General features: G+C 50.1%; 1 protein-coding gene across 1 annotated transcript in view; it reads right to left on the reverse strand.

Moving 5' to 3' along the window:
• CACNA1S (calcium voltage-gated channel subunit alpha1 S) overlaps positions 1–18,421 on the reverse strand; it is a 61,477-nt gene that overhangs the window by 31,498 nt on the left and 11,558 nt on the right. The window contains 11 exon segments of the mRNA XM_054517261.1: positions 115–235; positions 508–715; positions 2,605–2,830; positions 3,614–3,774; positions 4,302–4,383; positions 6,170–6,318; positions 8,663–8,766; positions 9,833–10,038; positions 11,175–11,327; positions 13,227–13,360; positions 14,380–14,519. Coding sequence (XP_054373236.1) covers positions 115–235; positions 508–715; positions 2,605–2,830; positions 3,614–3,774; positions 4,302–4,383; positions 6,170–6,318; positions 8,663–8,766; positions 9,833–10,038; positions 11,175–11,327; positions 13,227–13,360; positions 14,380–14,519 — 1,684 coding nt within the window.

The raw sequence follows: 18,421 nt of genomic DNA on the forward strand, positions 1-18,421 counted from the left end.
CAAAAAGCTTCAGGCAAGCACTGAAACTCTGAGGGAAGCCCCTGCTTCCCCCCTGCCCAGTCCTGTGCAGTTGATGCTATGGGGCCTGGGCCTGGCTTTGCAGGCAGAGGATACAGTTCCCACAGACAAAGAGGATGATGAAGTAGATGCAGACCAGCATGCCAGGAAAGGACGGGCCCCCGTAGGCCATGATCCCATCATACATGATTGAATTCCAGTCCTCTCCAGTAAGGATCTGGGAGCACAACAGTAATAAAGACTAAAGAGCATCCCCAGCAGAGCATGACAGAATCCCACAGACTGATCCCACCCTTCTGGCTCCATGGTCAAATCCTCCTTTCTGCTCAGCCCTGAACCTGAACTACTGCTCACAACTCCAGCTGCAATTCCCTGTTCCTGTCTCAAACCCCACAAACCCACATCCCCTTGAGCCCTAACTCCTGCCTGGAGAGACCCCCAGCCCAGGGGACACCCCCAGCCCCTGCTGCCCTTCCCCCTGCCCCAAACCTGGAAGACACTGATGAGGGCCTGGGGAAAGTTGTCGAACGTGCTGCGCCGCACTTCCATGTCCTCAAAATCAAACTTGCCCCCAAAGAGCTGCATGCCCAGCAGGGCAAAAACTATGATGAAGAGGAAGAGGAGGAGGAGCAGAGAAGCAATGGAGCGGACTGAGTTGAGCAGAGAAGCCACCAGGTTGCTTAAAGATGTCCAGTACCTGAGAAGAGGAGAGACATGTGGGAGGTGAAAGATGGGGAGGGCTGTGGGCAGGACGAGGCAGGCACAGGGAACCCAGCCAAACAGACCAAGGTGATGTGCCAGCAGCCCAAAAAGGGGTACTCTGGACCCAGGCTGGGCTCTGGGATTGCTCCATGCAGGCTCCAGGAGGCAGAAATGAAGCTGCAGGCATGGTGTGACAAGCAAGATAATATTGCTGCCTGGACAGAGCAGGATGGGGAAGAGGGGTGAACACACAGTGGGTTGGGGCCACAGAGAAGAGTGAGGAGTCCTGGCCCACAGGTGTGGCACTCACATTCTCTGAAAAAATCCTTTCACCCAGGATTTTTGTCCTGGGAAGCTGAGAAGCCTCAGAGAAAAGGAAAACAATTCTCATCTCATTTGCTTCTCCTGTGTTTTGCTCCTTTGGAATGTGTTTGGGGATTGTTTACCCACAGGTGATTGTTCCATTGGTTTCTGATGTGAATTGTTTTGTCTCATTGGCCAATCAGGACTGAGCTGTGTTGAGACTCTGGAAAGAGTCAGGAGTTTTCATTATTATCTTTTTAGCATTTTAGTAAGTATCCTTTCTGTATTCTTTAGTTAGGTATAGTATAGTATTCTTTAATATAATATAGTATTATAAAGTAATAAAATAGCCTTCTGAGAACATAGAGTCAGATTCATCATTCCTGCCTTCATCAGGACATTTCCCAGCAATATTTCCATACAATATTTCCATACAACACAATACACAGCAGCCCCACCCACAACATCCTAGAACCCAGAGCTAGAGTGGGGCCTCAGCTCTGTCCCACTCCCAGTCAAACCATGTCCTGGACACAAACCCCAGCCTGGCCTTGTTCTCTGCCCAGCAGCCCCCAGCTCTGTTCACTGCAGCCTCCCCTGGGGACAGCGATGCCCCAGAACTGTGAGGGATGCCCGGGCACCCTGAGCTGCCAGCAGCCAGTGTGCTCCACACACCCATGCACACACTCACACACACCCCACAGGCACACAGAGCACAGGTGTGCGCACACACACACAGAGCTCAGCCCCACATACACACACACCCCCAGAGGCACACTGAGCACACACATGCAGAGCTCAGCCCCACATACACACACAGAGCTCACACCCAGAGGGACACAGAGCACAGGTGTGCATGCACACACACAGAGCTCACACCCAGAGGGACACAAAGCACAGGTGTGCATGCACACACAGCTCAGCCCCAGGTACAAACACACTCAGAGGCACACAGAGCACAGGTGTGCACACACACACAGAGCTCAACCCCAGGTACACACACACATAGCAGCACACCGAGCACAGATGTACACACACACACACACACACACACACAGAGCTCACACCCAGAGGCACACAGAGCACAGGTGTGCACACAAACACACCCAGAGGCACACAGAGCACAGGTGTGCGCACACACACACAGCTCAGCCCCACATACACACACACCCCCAGAGGCACACTGAGCACACACACACAGAGCTCAGCCCCACGTACACACACAGAGCTCACACTCAGAGGCACACAGAGCACAGGTGTGCACACACACAGAGCTCAGCCCCATGTACACACAAACACACAGCTCAGCCCCACATACACTCACACCCAGAGGCACACAGAGCACAGGTGTGCACACACACAGAGCTCAGCCCCATGTACACACAAACACACAGCTCAGCCCCACATACACTCACACCCAGAGGCACACAGAGCACAGGTGTGCACACACACAGAGCTCAGCCCCATGTACACACAAACACACAGCTCAGCCCCACATACACTCACACCCAGAGGCACACAGAGCACAGGTGTGCACACACGCACACAGCTCAGCCCCACCCACCCAGCTCCCTCCCCAACCTGGTGATCTTGAAGATGCGGAGGAGGCGGATGCAGCGCAGCACGGAGATGCCCAGGGGGGACAGGGTGCCCAGCTCCACCAGGATGAGCTCCAGGATGCCTGAGCACACCACGAAGCAGTCGAAGCGGTTGAAGAGGGACATGAAGTACTGGCGCAGCCCCAGCGCGTACATCTTCAGCAGCATCTCGGCCACAAACAGCGCCAGCAGCAAACGGTTGGCATTGTCTGGGTGGGAGATGAGCCTGTCAGAGCAGGGACCTCAACCCAGCGTGGCTGGGCAGCCAGGGAAGGAGGGCAGTGCTGCTCACCCTCCTCTGGCACACCAAGCCCTGAGCTGCAGCTTTTTGGGGACCACAGGGGGAGGAAGATGAGAGGGTGATGTGCAGCTGCATGCTTGTGTGTGTGAGCACACATTTGTACAGTGCACACGAGACCATGCAGGGTGGGCACGTGGGCTGTGTGTGGGTATGTGGGGCTGAGATACACCTGTGCTCTGTGTGCCTCTGGGTGTGAGCTGTGTGTGGGTATGTGCACACCTGTGCTCCACGTGCTGCTGGGTGTCTGTGTGTACGGCACTGAGCTCTGTGTGTGTGCACACCTGTGCTCTGTGTGTCTCTGAGTGTGAGCTCTGTGTGTGTACATGGGGCTGAGCTGTGTGTGTGTGCACACCTGTGCTCTGGGGGTGTGGGGAGGTGCAGTCAGTGGGGCTGCATGCACAAATGCATGTGGCTGCACAGCATGATTGCATGCCATGTGTGCAGAGGTGCCAATGCACACACTCTGTGTGTGTTCACCATGCCAGATCATGTCCCTGAGAGTACTGAGCGTGCTCAGTGTGAGCTGTATGACAGCAGGGCTCACACACACACGCTCAGTGCAGGTTCTGAGTGTGCCTGAGAGCCTCTGTGCCGTGCCAGTGTGGCTGTGCACTTACAGCAGGAGCTCACACAGCTCTCTGGGGCACCAGGGTGTCCTGGGCCCTCCTTCTCTCTCAGGCTCTTTGCTCACCTTGCACCTGTGTCAGCCACTCTGGCTGGAAGTGGTGCTCAGAGGCAATGGACAGGGTGTTCAGTGCCACCATCAGGATGACAAGCCAGTAGAAGAACTTGGACTTCACCACATCCCTGCACTTCCTACGAAACATTCGGTTCCAACGCCTCCACTGACGGCTGGAAAGATGGCAAAGGATCAGCAGAGATGGCAGTGGGCCAGACCCAGGCCCTTGGGCTGTGCCTGCAGGACAAAGCCACCCCTGCTCCTTCCCTGGAAAGGGATGAGGACCATAACCTGCACCTGGAACTCAGTGCAGTCACTCAGGCACTGCAGCTCATTCACCCTCCTGGCTCAATTTTGGCTCCAGCCCCTCTCACAGGGGGCTTGCAGGCACAGTGTAATTGCAAATTACACTGTAATTGAGGAGAAAATTGCAATTGTAGTGTCCTAAATTACACACTGTGCTGCACAAGCCTTAGGAGGATGCTGGGAGCCTGGTCCCACAGCAAAGACTTTGTCCACCTTGAGGAGCTTTTTGCCAGTACCATAGCCAAATTCCCTGTTTGCTACCCCAATGTTTGCATCTTCCCCCAAGCACCAGTCCCTGTCTCTCTGCCAAAAACTGGGGGCTGACCAGGAAAGCCTGGCCCAGCTGGTGAGAGACAGTGGAAGCCCACAAGCAGATGGTTCAGAGCATACTTACAAGAAGAGAATCCACTTGTTCATGCCCTCAATTTCATACAAGCTCTCTGTCTCTGACCCTCCTTCATCCGATGGCATCATACCTAGAGGGAATGACATCACAGGCTTTCCTTGGAGCCCTTGGGAAGAACATGTGGGAGGGAACCTCTTCCAAAGTACACCAGGAAGAGCTTCCCCACCAAGCAATGTGAATAATGGCAGGGAGTCAGCAGTGGGATTATTCAGAAGTGAATAATCCCCACCAACAGTGCCATCCCAGGGAGTCAGCAACCAAAGTTTGGGCAGAAGGCTTTGAGGGTGAGGTGCAAACCAAGCACGAGGCATGAGAAACTCCTGCCCTGCAGGAGGAGCAGCAGCAGCCCAGAGAGGGACAGCAGCAAGTATCCCAGCACGGAAAAACTGGGGCCAGCTGGGATCTGAGCAAAGGCTGAACAGAACATGGGCCACAGCTCTGGAAGAAGTGTTTTATCTGTCCCACTGTTTCCCAAGGCTCTTTGCACACATACATCACTCAGCTGGAGGCATCAAAAGTGCTTTCACCAGGTAGGATGGCACAGCAAACCCTGTGGCTCTGTGGTAGAACTCCCCAGGCTTTGCTGAGCTTTTGGCTAGATGCCTGTACCTCCTTCCCTGGGCCACTTTTAATCCCTAGAAATTGTCAAGTGATGGCAAGAAATTAATGCATCTGCTAGTGTGAGAGCTTGTGGCCCTGCACTGTACCCCTGCACACCAGGGGCACATGATCCTCATGGCCTTTTCAGCCCCTCTTGCCAAAGGAGACTCAGGCCTTGCTTGTGGTCTGCTGTGGCATTCACATTCTCTGAAAAATTCCTTTGGCCAGGATTTTTCTCCTGGGAAGCTGAAAGGCAGTGAGAAGCCTCAGAGAAAAGGAAAATAATTCTTATCTCATTTTCTTCTCCTGTGTTGTGCTCATGTGGAATGTGTTTGGAGATTGTTTACCCACAGGTGATTGTTCCATTGGATTCTGGTGTGAGTTGTTTTGACTCTTTGGCCAATTGGGGCCAAGCTGTGTTGGGGCTCTGGAAAGAGTCAGGAGTTTTCATTATTATCTTTTTAGCATACAGTATCTTTTCTGAATTCTTTAGTATAGTATACTATTCTTTAATATAATATAGTATAATAAAGTAATAAATTAGCCTTCTGAGAACATGGAGTCAAATGCATCATTCTTCCCTTTGACAAGGGGTTGCCTGCTTTTACATTAGTCTGCAAATTTTAAACACTGTGGTTGAAATAGATTTACCATCAGGGATAAATTATTGCTAGTTAGGGTCAGATTCAACCAAATTATTCAGGAAATTTTAAAAAAAAAGAGGAAGAAACTGTCTTGCAGAAGTCAAAGCATTTTGTTTCATGGGTTTTCAAGCAAAATGAGTCTTTGTGACTTCTTCAAAGACTCCCACCTTGCCTCTCTAGGTGTCAGCATAAGGAACCCAACCCTCAGGTGATGGCAAGAAATTAATGCATCTCCTAGTGAGAGAGCTTTGGCCCTGACTGTACCCCTGCACACCAAGGGCACACACTCCTCATGGCCTTTTCAGCCCCTCTTGCCAAAGGAGACTCAGGCCTTGCTTGTGGTCTGCAAATTTTAAACACTGTGGTTGAAATGGACATTTACAATCAGGATAAATTATTGCTAGTTAGGGTCAGATTCAACCAAATCATTCAGGAAATTAAAAAAAAAAAAAGAGGAAGAAACTGTCCTGCAGAAGTCAAAGGTTTTTTTTGTGGGTTTTCAGGCAAAATGAGTCTTTGTGACTCCTTCAGACTCCCACCTTGCCTCTCTAGGTGTCAGCATAAGGAACCCAACCCTCAGGCTGAGGGTGTGTGAGCAAGCAGAGCTGGTACCTTCTCCCCTGGCCCGATCACTGTCCATGACCTCTGCGTGGGTGATCCAGTCCATGTAGCCCTTCAAATCCTCCTCCAGCTGCTGCTTCTCCCTCAGCTTCTGGAACGTTCCGCGCGACTTGGCCTTCTCGCGCTCCTTGGTGAACTCGCTGGGACAAGGCAAGCACCAGAGACTCAGCGGATGGCCTGAGGAGCTCAGGAACTCTCAGGAGCCACAGCTCTGTGCCAGGCCAGGCCTTGGAAAGCCCTGAAACACCCTGTACCATGTCTTAGGTTGGAAAAGGGGGTGTGTGTTCTATTCCCATCTATGGGGCATCTATCTTCTGTTCATGGGGCAGTTTTCCTTATCTCTCCCACAACCCCTCCTCCCTCCAGGAGATCTCTTCTGTTCATGGGCCATTAATTATTAATTATTTTTTGTCCATGGCCAGGGAGTGTCCCTGCATGGCTGATCCAATTCCATCATCCCATGGGGAGATGCTGCGCCCAGGGGAGGAGCCAAGCATTCCTACCTGGGTACAATCTGAGCCTGGCACAGCACAGCAGCCTTTGCCCAGGGCATTGCCAGAGGAGCAGCTTCTGCTGCCCTGCATGGCCAGAGGGAGCCCAGGCCCATCTGCAGCAGCCCTGGAGCTGCAGAGGAAAACTCCCCCCTTGTGCAGGATCCCTGCTCCAGCAGAACCACAGCTGGCACTGCAGGAGGGCTGAGCCCCCATGGGATGGGGCTGTGCCACCCCCTGACACACAGGGGGCAGGGCCTGCTCTGACTCTGCCAGTGGTTTGTTTGTTTGTTTTTTTGTTTGTACTACTTTATTTGTATTTTTAATTTTCCTAGTAAAGAACAGTTATTCCTGTTCCCATATCTTTGCCTGAGAGCCCCTTAATTTCAAAATTATAATAATTTGGAGAGAAGGGGTTTACATTCTCCATTTCAAGGAAGGCTCCTGCCTTCCTTAGCAGACACCTAGCTTTTCAAACCAAGACACACCAGCACTGCCCCTACACTGCTCCAGGGATTTTCCTCCTTCTTGGCAAGGTCCTACCAGCTGCCCGATCGCAGGCAGGGCTCCTTCCCCACCACTGCTGCTCTTTGGGACCTTCTCACTGCAGGTGCTTCAGCTGGACAGGCAAACTGACACCTGGCCAGGACAGTTCCCCATCAGAGTGGGGTCTCACCCACCTGGGGAGCAAAACCCTGCCCCAAGCTCTCCATGTGGAGAAGGTGAGCTCATCACAGGGCAGGTAAACAGGACACTCTTGTCATGGTAACATGGAAAGGACAGGTCTGCCATTGTCCTTGCCCACTCTTCTGCTCTCTTTCAATTAATTTCTTTTCTCCTCTGGGCTCTGGCAGGACTGTTGACCTGCTGCCCAGCCATGCTGGTGTTGCCATGTGTTACTAACAGGTCTCAGACACTATAACAATAATTTTCCTGATGTCAAACATAATTTAGTTGGATTTGTAAAAACATTTCAGAACATTTTCGTGCCAGCAACTTACTCCAGGATCAGGTGACTATAGTCCAGCTTGTCCTGCAGTTACAGCCAACTCTAGACAAGCATCAGGTTCCTATGGGTTATCTTGTGTTTTAAACTTGTTTTAGTTCTGGTTACACCCAATTTGTTTTAATGTTACAGTGGCATGGTTCTTGTCATAAAAGAAGCCTAACAAATCCAAGTAATTAAGGTGTAACTAACCTGTGAACTAATAAAGGTGATGAGTGTGATCCACTTGCACAAACAAGGACTGAAACATATAGAAAAGACCCTGACCCTACACAGACCTGAGGAGAAAAGCCCCCCTCACTCCTCAGGACAACACATATTTCCCAGCAACAAAACTGGGGTGGTAGCAGTCCCACAGCAATGCATGGTAGGTTGAGTGTAACATGTCAGGTTTTAACTGTACTACTCAGGGAATTAACACTAATTGAATTTGGCCTAGATTGTCATAACAGACTGATGACAGCTCATTGGTGTACTTGGATGAGACTGCTGAAGCAGTAATTGGACTAACAATCCTTCCCTTGGATGCCTTGCACTCATCAGAGATGTTTTCCTTAGGCTGGCCATGAGAAAACTGTGTGTGCTCACAGCAGGAGGGACTGGAGGTGAGGAGTGTCCAGAGCCACAGCCATGGGGTGCCTGCCCCTGCTCAGCTCCATCTGCTCTGTGTGCAGGCAGGAGACACCACAGCCCACGTGCCCTGCTTGTGCCTCAGGGAAAGGATTGATGTGTTGGGAGCTGGGCTAAAACCTCAGAAAGCCATGGACACTAACACAAAAACTAACCCACAGATCAGTGTTTCTAAACATGCAAAACAAAAAACAGACAAACAAAGAAACGCCCCCCCAAAAAAAACAAAAACAAAAACATGAAGAATGAGAGAGGGAAAAGAACAGAAGTTTTCCAGGCTTTTTTCATGCTTTTTTCTTGTATAGTTGAAAGCAGTTAAAACTCCTCTGCTGGCAGAAAGGATAGGGTGGCACTTACCCACTGAGCACCCCCAGCACCAGGTTGAGCACAAAGAAGGAGCCAAGCAAGATAAGGCTGACAAAGTAGATCCAGGGCCATTCATTCCCCATGGCATCATTAACCTGGCAAGGAGAGATGCAGATTAAATACTCTGAAGGCACTGTCCTCCATCTGTTTCCACTTAGAGCCCCTGAACAGCCTCTGGGATCTTTGCTCCCTCCAAAAGAGTACTTGGGATGGTGGGACATAAACCTGGCTCCAAGGCCTAGCTGCCTAGAACTCTGTGTCTGGTTTACATCCAGACCCAAACATTTTGGGGGCAGATTTAAACATCAGCCCCAAGCCTAAGCTTCAGCATGACTGTCTCCTGAGGACTGCAAAACATGGTTTTTACTGGAGGAGCATCCACCAGTCATTGCTGTGCTGGCCCATACCCGTTCACAGGGTGGAAGCTGGATCAGTCTCCTGTTGTCATAGGCTGGAAATGGGGGTGTGTGTTCTATCCCCATCTGTCAGAGGTGGGGCAGTTATCCTCTGTTCATGGGGCAGTTTTCTTTATCTCCCACAACCCATCCTCCCTCCAGGAAATATCCTCTGTTCATGGGCCATCAATTATTAATTATCTTCTGTCCATGGCCAGTGAGTGTCCCTGCAGGGCTGATCCAATCCCATCATCCCATGGGGAGATGCTCCGTCCAGGGGAGGAGCCAAGCATTCCTACCTGGGCACAATCTGAGCCTGGCACAGCACAGCAGCCTTTGCCCAGTGCATTCCCAGAGGAGCAGCTTCTGCTGCCCTGCATGGCCAGAGGGAGCCCAGGCCCATCTGCAGCAGCCCTGGAGCTGCAGAGGAAAACTCCCCCCTTGTGCAGGATCCCTGCTCCAGCAGAGCCACAGCTGGCACTGCAGGAGGGCTGAGCCCCCATGGGATGGGGCTGTGCCACCCCCTGACACACAGGGGGCAGGGACTGCTCTGACTCTGCCAGTGGTTTGTTTTCTTTTTTGTACTATTTTATTTGTATTTTTAATTTTCCTAGTAAAGAACTGTTATTCCTGCTCCCATATCTTTGCCTGAGAGTGTTTTAATTTCAAAATTATAACAATTCAGAGGGAGGGGGTTTACATTTTCCATTTCAGGGGAGGCTCCTGCCCTCCTTGGCAGACCCTGTGTTTCCAAGCCCACACATACCCAGTAGAGGACCTCTGTCCAGCCCTCCATGGTGATGCACTGGTAGACGGTGAGCATGGCGAAGCCGAAGTTGTCGAAGTGGGTGATGCCGTGGTTGGGCCCGGCCCAGCCGCCGCGGCACTCGCTGCCGTTGATGCTGCAGTGCCGCCCGTGGCCCGAGCTGGTGCACGGGGCTGGCTTCTCTGAGCCCACCGTGGCAATCACGTCTGGGGAGCAAAGCCATGGGGTGAGCTGCAGGTCAGGCTCAACACAGCAGCGCACACTTTCTCCTCCTCCAAACTGCGCCCTGCTTGTTAGAGCCCAGAACATTCCTCGGGCTGCCCTGGAAGACTGGAGACCCTGGAAAGAAGCTCAGATGCCTTGGCACAGAGTAAAAAACACCTGTGCCTTTGATTTTAATCCATGGAAACAATTACCAACTTTGTGTGAAGAGTTACAAGCCACAAAGGTTTGAATAGAATGATAGCGAATTTATCACAAGGCAAAAAAGTAGAATTTTGAAGTTTTTAGAATGGGGGTTCAAGAAGCAATATGGAGGAATCTGGGCATGTCCTGTCTTTCTCCTTCTTCTTCTTCTTGTCCTCCATCTTCTGCTGGGATGGTGACACTTTTAGATTGGTTTAAAATAGAGACAGACTGTCTAACATAGGTGATAGGTATTGGAAAATTATTGTAAATTAAGCACACGTAATTTTTAGTATAAAAAGCTAACACCACCCCAAGGGCAGTCAGTGTGCCACGAACCGACCTGCTGGAAAGATCTCAGCAGGTCAGAGAAAGAATGTTATACATAAGAGAAAATAAACAACCTTGAAAATCAGAGCCTAGGAATCTCGACTTCTTCCTCGAGCACGGGGCTTAGAAAAAAGACTTCTTAATACCTGGGGGGCCATTTCAGCAACAACAAACTCAAGACCTGCTCAGCTCCATTCTGCTCTGTGTGCAGGCAGAAGACACCACAGCCCATGTGCTCCAGGGCTGGGCTTGCTCACAGCTGCTTGTGCCTCAGGGAAAGGATTGATGTGTTGAGAGTTGGGCTAAAACCTCAGAAAGCCACAGATCAGTGTTTCTAAGCGTGCAAAACCAAAAAATAAAAAAGGGATGAAAAATGAGAGAGGGAAAAGAACAGAACTTTTCCAGGCTTTTTTCTTGTATAGCTCAAACCAGTTAAAGGGCCCTTTCAGCACCCCTCACACCCAGCTGGGTGCTGTTTCCAACATCCCTCAGCCACACTCCCAGGCCTGATGCTGGCCAGACCACACTTTCTGCCAAACACAGAGTCCCTGAGGTCTCACAGCACCACACAGAGACAGCTCTGCTGCCCTCCCCAGCACAGCTCCACCTGTCCCAAGGTAGTAGCAGGTCTTGTGCATCCTGCCCTTGAAGAGCTCCTGGCCCACGATGGCGTAGATGATGATCATGAAGAGCACCAGCAGGGCGATGTGCAGCAGGGGCACCATGGCCTTGATGATGGAGTTCAGGACGACCTGAAGGCCTGCACAAAGATGAAGGGAGAGCAGGTCAACCACTTCCTAAACAGTGTTTGGTGCACCTTGTATCCCTGCCAGCCCACCAAGAAGCAGCCTTTGAAATGCCCCTTGCCAAGGGAAGAGGGGCACGGGCAGGACTGAGATCTCTGAAGGAGGAAATCCTTTCTTCTATGTAGAAATGTGCCCCTTGTTGACAGAGTGACAAATTATCCTTTGTCTCCTTAAAAAGGAAAAAAGCCCAGAAGTTTATCTCCTCAATTAGTGAAAAAGACACTTCATAGGACCTGGGGGACTTCACCTCAAACTTAGGGATAGCCAACTGGACAGGAGCCAAAAAGTGCCACCCGAGCAATTTAGTAGAAAAAGAAGAGAACAAAGAAAATAATCGGTTTTGTGAGTTATTTTACCAGGAGCAAGAACCTCTTGCACCTGGTTTGGATTTTCTCTGTAAAGAGTTTTGTTATTTTGCCTTTTATTAAAACTTTTTTGTTTCCAACACTACCACAGAAGCCATCCTGCTGATTTTATGCTTTCCAAGGTAGCTGAACTATCTTGGGTGTGATATAGATCTCCAAGAGCTTATGAGACCTGCTCAAGGAGACCCCTATTTCACTTCTACCTACCAGGAAAGAACATGGAAGAGCACAACAGAGCCAGGCAGTGCTGAAGGCTCCTTCATGCCCCTCCCTTTGTTCTGCTGCTCTCATCCTGGCTGTATTAATGAGTTACAGAAGAAGATTCCTGCTCTGAGGAACCAGAGCGAGATCCTGGCCACCCAAAGGTAGTGCCACTGAGCCATGGCGGCAGCCAGGTGTGTGCCACCCTGCAGCTCCCCAGGGCTGACAACTGTCACTGACAGTTTTAGGAAAACCCTTTCACTTGGATTTTTCTCCTGAGAAGCTGGGTGGCCTCAGTAATGAAATAGAAACAATAATTATCTGATTGCTTGGAATGTGGTCTGGAGATGATTTACCAACAGGTGCATCTTTGGTTGGTTCCATGTGAATTGTTTTTACTTGACGACCAATCACAGGTCCAGCTGTATCAGGAGTCTGGTCAGTCACAAGATTTTATTATTCATTCCTTTCTAGCTTTCTGATGTCTCCTTTTTCTTTCTTTAGTATAGTTTTAGTATAGCATTTTTGATATGATATGATAGATATAATGTAATGTAATAATAAATAAGATATTAACATTATATTATATTATATTATATTATATATAGCATCTATTCATATATTATATATAATATATAATAAAATATATAATATATATAATATAAATATAACAAATAATAAATAATAAATAATGTAATGTAATGTAGTATCATAAAATAATAAATCAGCCTTCTGAAACATGGAGTCAAGATTCTCATCTCTTCCCTTGTTGGGGTTCCCTGCAAATTCCACAGACAACCACCAGCTGCAGGAACAAGCAAGAACCCGTGCCCCCTCTACACCTTCCCTGTGGCTGGACTCCCCAGCTGTGTTGGGAGTCTTGTCAGTCACAAGATTTAATTATTCATTCCTTTCTAGCTTTCTGATGTCTCCTTTCTCCTTTCTTTAGTAGAGTTTTAGTATAGCATTTTTGATATGAGATGATGTAATGCAATGTAACGTAACGTAACATAACATAACATAATATAATATAATATAATAATAAATCAGTCTTCTGAAACATGGAGTCAAGATTCTCATCTCTTCCCTTGTCAGGGTTGCCTGCAAATTCCACAGACAACCAGCAGCTGCAGGAACAAGCAAGGACCCGTGCCCCCTCTACACCTTCCTCGTGGCTGGGCTCAATCCAGCCACACCAAGGAGCCTGTCCCATGTCCCCCCAGCCTGGCCAGGCCCAGAGGGTCTGTCCAGCCCCAGCCCTGGGTGGCAGCAGGGACTGGCACCCACTTGGCACTCCGGACACCAGGCGCAGGGGTCTCAGCACGCGGAACGCTCGCAGCGCCTTCACGTCAAAGCCGCCTTTTCCCCCCGAGGGCCCTGCCTGCTTCACATTGACCTGCTCCAGGGTCATGGTGATGAGCCTGAAAGAGCCAGGGCACAGGGAGGGGAGGGAGGAGGAGAGGCAGAAAGGAGGACAAGAAAAAAAGAGAAGGGTGTGAGAATGGAGGGTGAGAAATCGGAGCTAAGGGTTCAGAGCTCTGCAGGCAGCAAAGCAAGGTCAGGACTGCCAGCCGTGCTCAGCCTCACCCAGAGCCAGCTCTTGGCAAGGCCAGCTCCACTGCTGACAGCCAGGGAGCTCCCAGCCCATGTGCAAACCCTGGAGGACCCCACACCACCCCCTTTCCCCAGGCAAGGAGACCCATGAGGCACGGAGGAGTCAAGACAGGAAGAAATTAGAGTTAGAGAGTGAGAGGAATAGTGGATTTGTCTTTACAAACAAGCTGTGGGTCTGCTGGTAGATAAAACCAGCACTGGGAGATAAAAGAAACAATGGGAAGGATTCCACTGATTGATGAATGGAAAAAGATATTTGCTTTTACAAATAAACTTTAGGTTTGCTGATAAACGAAATTAGACATTAAGAGATGAAAGAAACAATGGGGAAGAAAAACCCCTAAATTCTGTAAAAATTAAAAATTAAAATGGAGGGTTGGACATTAGAGGGAAATATTTGGGAAATCTTCGGTATCAGGTGTTTTGGGAAGTTTGTACCTCTCAAGTACCTCAGGTGTTATGGGAAGTTTGTGCCTCTCAGCCAATGGGGAAAGAGAGAAGAGAAATGTGTCCAGGAAATTAAGATAAAAAAGAGGCTGCATCCTCCAAAAATGTGAGAGATCCCAGGGCAATGCCCCATGGCCTCTCCCTTTATTGGAATAAAGCCAGAAAGGACTCCTCTGTCTCCTTTTTGGACATAAACCTCTGGTGTTTGTAGATTACTTTTCCCAACAGAGAGGATCCCAGGGGATGTCAGAGCAGGAACAGGGGGCCCATGAACTTAGTCGAGGAGGTGTCCCCAAACACATTGTAATCACCACAAAAACTGGCTGTGAAAGAGGCCTGGCACCAGCTGAGCAGCAGCAGCCTTCCCACTTTTCCTTACCCTAGAGTCACAATGGAAAAGTCGAGCACGTTCCAGCCGTTCCGGAGATAGGCGTCCGTGTGGAAGAGGAAGCCGTAGGCGATGATCTTCAGCATGGCCTCGATGGCAAAGAAGATGAGGAAGGCATATTCAATCTTCTCCTGGGGATTGCAAAGGCAAGCAGCAGAGAATGCTCCATTAGAACACACTGTCACCTCCCCTGGTGACATCCTCATCCTGTCATCCTCACCAGTGACTCTGGAGCAGCCCCTGCTGCCACCTCTACACACACCAAGGGGACCCTGGGGACAAGGGTGGCATGCTGAGCCACCACATGCCACTCTCTGACCTGCAGCATGATCCCCCCAGCCCTTTAATGGCCCCTGCCACGACCCTGAGGCTTTGGCTCCTCCAAACTGCTCCAGCAAAGCCACCTGAAGGTGCCTGGCCCAGGGCACTGCTCCTCTCTGGCTCCCCTCCCTGCTGCTCCTCTCTCATATCCTCCACAGCCTTCCTCCTACAGGCAGCACTGACACCTCATCCTCTCCAGCTGAGGGCTTGCTGGGCCTGTCTGGAGTCCCCACAGAGTCACCATGGCTCTCCTTTTGCCTGGGATGATAAGGAAGCTCCCAGGGAATGGAGGCCTTGGGCTCAAGGGCTCTGCTTAATGCCCGACATTTGCCTGGCAAAGTGATGTTATAAATAAGAAGCTTGACTAGGCCAATGTTCAAGCAGCAATCAATTTATTAATTAATATGGTAAAGTATGAGCAACACAGCACTGGGTACAGTGTGGGAAGTTTTCCCTCCAACTGCACACCGATAGTTGAGGCTTACAGGTATTTATAGGGGTACTCATAAGATTTCTCAGCAGTTTCTATTCCAATTCTTACTCATCAGCAGTTTCTATTCCCAATTTTTACGTCACAATTCTATACACTATTGTGATTTATTTTTTCTCAGGATGTATCCCAAAAGGAGCATCCCCAGATGGTGCTGGTCCAGTTTCCAAAAGAAGGAAGAAATCCCATGTGGTGAGGTCCAGCTCTCCAGATGTGGGTCCACCTTTTAATTGCAAGGACTATAAATCTCATAACAGTGATGTCCAGCTTCCCTTGGTTGAAACTATTAATCCTTGAGGTGATGTTCATCTTCCTTTCTCAAGCTGTTTTTCACTGTTTTGTTAAGGTGTGAGATAAGCATGTTTCCTTTATATATATTCCAGAGCTATAGTCTCAAGGATACAAGCAATATTCTAAAATTATACTCCAAAAGGTTATTATTGCAAAACTCTTCAAGGCTTAGCTACAAGCAAAGAGCAACATCCTTAACGCTTTAATTCCAATGCTCCTAAATCAACGAAGGTTAATTGTAAACAAAAGATGGGTTCAAAGGCCTTTTTCCATGCTTTACTTTCCTCAGTTATTATTAGAATTGGTCTTTATAACTGTCCCATGGTGGGTCTCCACACATACCACAATCACAAATACACACATTGCCTGTTTGTACCTGACACGAAGCACAGCTTTGTATTTCACAGTGACCAGCTAGAAATGGGCCTGGGGCTCACTGGGCAGAGGGGCTGCACCCCCTCCAGGCAGGACCTGGCACCCCATGGCAGGGGCTTGGCACAGCCCTGCAGCTGCTGGGCCAGGGCAGCTCATCTGTCCCTGGGGCACAGCCAAGAGCTGCCTGTGCCCAGCTGGCTCTGCCTGTCACTGCCATCACTGCCCTTGTTGACAATGTCCCTTCCAGACTAAAAGCCTCCTGAAGCAGCCAGGTGGAGAGGGATATTGATATTTCTGGTGTTTCCTGGTCCCTGTCTGCATCTTATACCCCCTGAAGGACAAGGAGCATCCCTGCTCAGGATCTCCAGGGAATCGCCCTCAGAAAGGCAGAAACCTCTCTCTGAGACCAAACTGGGAGTGGATCTTCACTGGGCAATACTGTAGTGCTGTGAGGGGTCCCCATGCCCTGCCAAATGGAAAATCCTCTCCTTTTCCAAAGCCAGGGCTAGAGCTCAAGAGAGAAGCATTGCTGGCTCAATTAACATCTCCAAAAGCAGTGACTGTGCTGTGTCCCCACATGACTGTCACCCACACAATGCCATTTCTTGTTGGATCTGAGGGCAGCTAGGGTAAGAGCAGAGATCCTGGCATTGCCTCTGTCTTCAAGGTTTTAGCTACAGCAACTCAACACTGCTCACCTCCCACGATGAGGGGACAAATGACCCCCAGACTGTCCCCCAAAGCCTGTCCTTGCAATCCCATGCAAACACAAATTCCATGAGGATCATTTCAGGCATGGAGGGGCTGCAGAGCCATGCCAGCAGCCACTGGTGCGGTGAGGTATCTCCCCAACTGCAGAGGAAAACCAGAAAAGCCCACTGCAAGCTGCAGCAGCCCTGCAGTGCTGGGGCTGATGAGTGTCAGGGTCCAGCCTGGAGTGGGATGCAGCTGCTGAGCTGCTGATGTCAGGATCCAGCACTGCAGAAGTCAATTCCATGCCCTGATTTTCCAGCAGAACAGAGTCAGTCTCTCACTAGAAGGGATTTTCCTCTGAAAACCCCTTGCCCAGTATCAAAAGGTAAATTGCTATTCCTCAGAGGACCCTTTGAGAAGCCCACAGCAGATGAACAGCGCTGCTTCAAGGGTAGCAGGTGCAGCCAGTGAGGAGCAGCAAGGTTCAAACCTGGGCCAAGGAAGAGGCAGCAGGCTGCCCCCAGCCACCCTCCCCCAGCCTGGGAGGGAGATAACAGCAAATTCCCAGCTTCTCTGGGCAACTTGAACCCAGGCATCAACACCATCAATGGGTTTTTTAGGTAACTAATCTAAATCTACCCTCCTTCAGTTTAAAACCATCACCCTCTGTCCTATTGCAACAGATCCTGTTAAAAACTTTGTCTCAATCTTTCTTATAAGGCCGTGTCTTACATTGCAAGATGTGGCTGGGAGTGTGAATTCTATCACCATCTGTCAGAGGTGGGGCAGTTATCCTCTGTTCATTGGGCAGTTTTCTTTATCTCTCCCACAGCCCATCCTCTCCCCAGGAGATCTCTTGTGTTCATGGGCCATCAATTATTAATTATCTTCTGTCCATAGGCCACTGATTGTCCCTCCTGGCTGATCCAATCCCATCATCCCATGGGGAGATGCTCCGCCCAGGGGAGGAGCCAAGCATTCCTACCTGGGTACAATCTGAGCCTGGACCAGCACAGCAGCCCTTTGCCCAGTGCATTCCCAGAGGAGCAGCTTCTGCTGCCCTGCATTGCCAGAGGGAGCCCAGGCCCATCTGCAGCAGCCCTGGAGCTGCAGAGGAAAACTCCCCCCTTGTGCAGGATCCCTGCTCCAGCAGAACCACAGCTGGCACTGCAGGAGGGCTGAGCCCCCATGGGATGGGGCTATGCCACCCCCTGACACACAAGGGGCAGGGCCTGCTCTGACTCTGGCAGTGGTTTGTTTGTTTTTTGTTTGTACTACTTTATTTGTATTTTTAATTTTCCTAGTAAAGAACAGTTATTCCTGTTCCCATATCTTTGCCTGAGAGCGTTTTAATTTCAAAATTACAATCATTCAGAGGGGGGTGGTTTACATTTTCCATTTCAAGGAAGCCTCCTGCCTTCCTTGGCAGACATCTGGCTTTTCAAACCAAGACAGAGGGAGGCAGGGGTAGCTCACAGAGCTGCATGTGCACCTCTCCAGGTGCAGTACCAGAGCAGCAGCATTTTCTGCAGTTTTATCGAGTCTGTGCATGCAGATATGCAGGAGTATTCTCCATTGCCACAGCTCCTGGAAGACTCCCAGAGATCCAGGGTGACCCCAAGCTCTAGGAAAGCCAGATGCAATCACGACTCTCCTCCATGCCAACCTCCAGGCACAGAGCCCAATAGCTCCTGAAAACCAGCAATGGGCAGCAAACCCTGCTCAGGGACTGTGGGACACCAGTCAGCTGCCCAAAAACAACTGCTCCAGTGTTCCTGAGATGGCAGAGCCCTGGGGTGACAGACATCACACAGGACTCACAGGTAATTACAGGTAATTACAGCTGGGACTCCCTTCAAAAGC

Source organism: Molothrus ater, chromosome 25 (genome assembly GCF_012460135.2).
Source record: "Molothrus ater isolate BHLD 08-10-18 breed brown headed cowbird chromosome 25, BPBGC_Mater_1.1, whole genome shotgun sequence".
NCBI classification, from domain to species: domain Eukaryota; kingdom Metazoa; phylum Chordata; class Aves; order Passeriformes; family Icteridae; genus Molothrus; species Molothrus ater.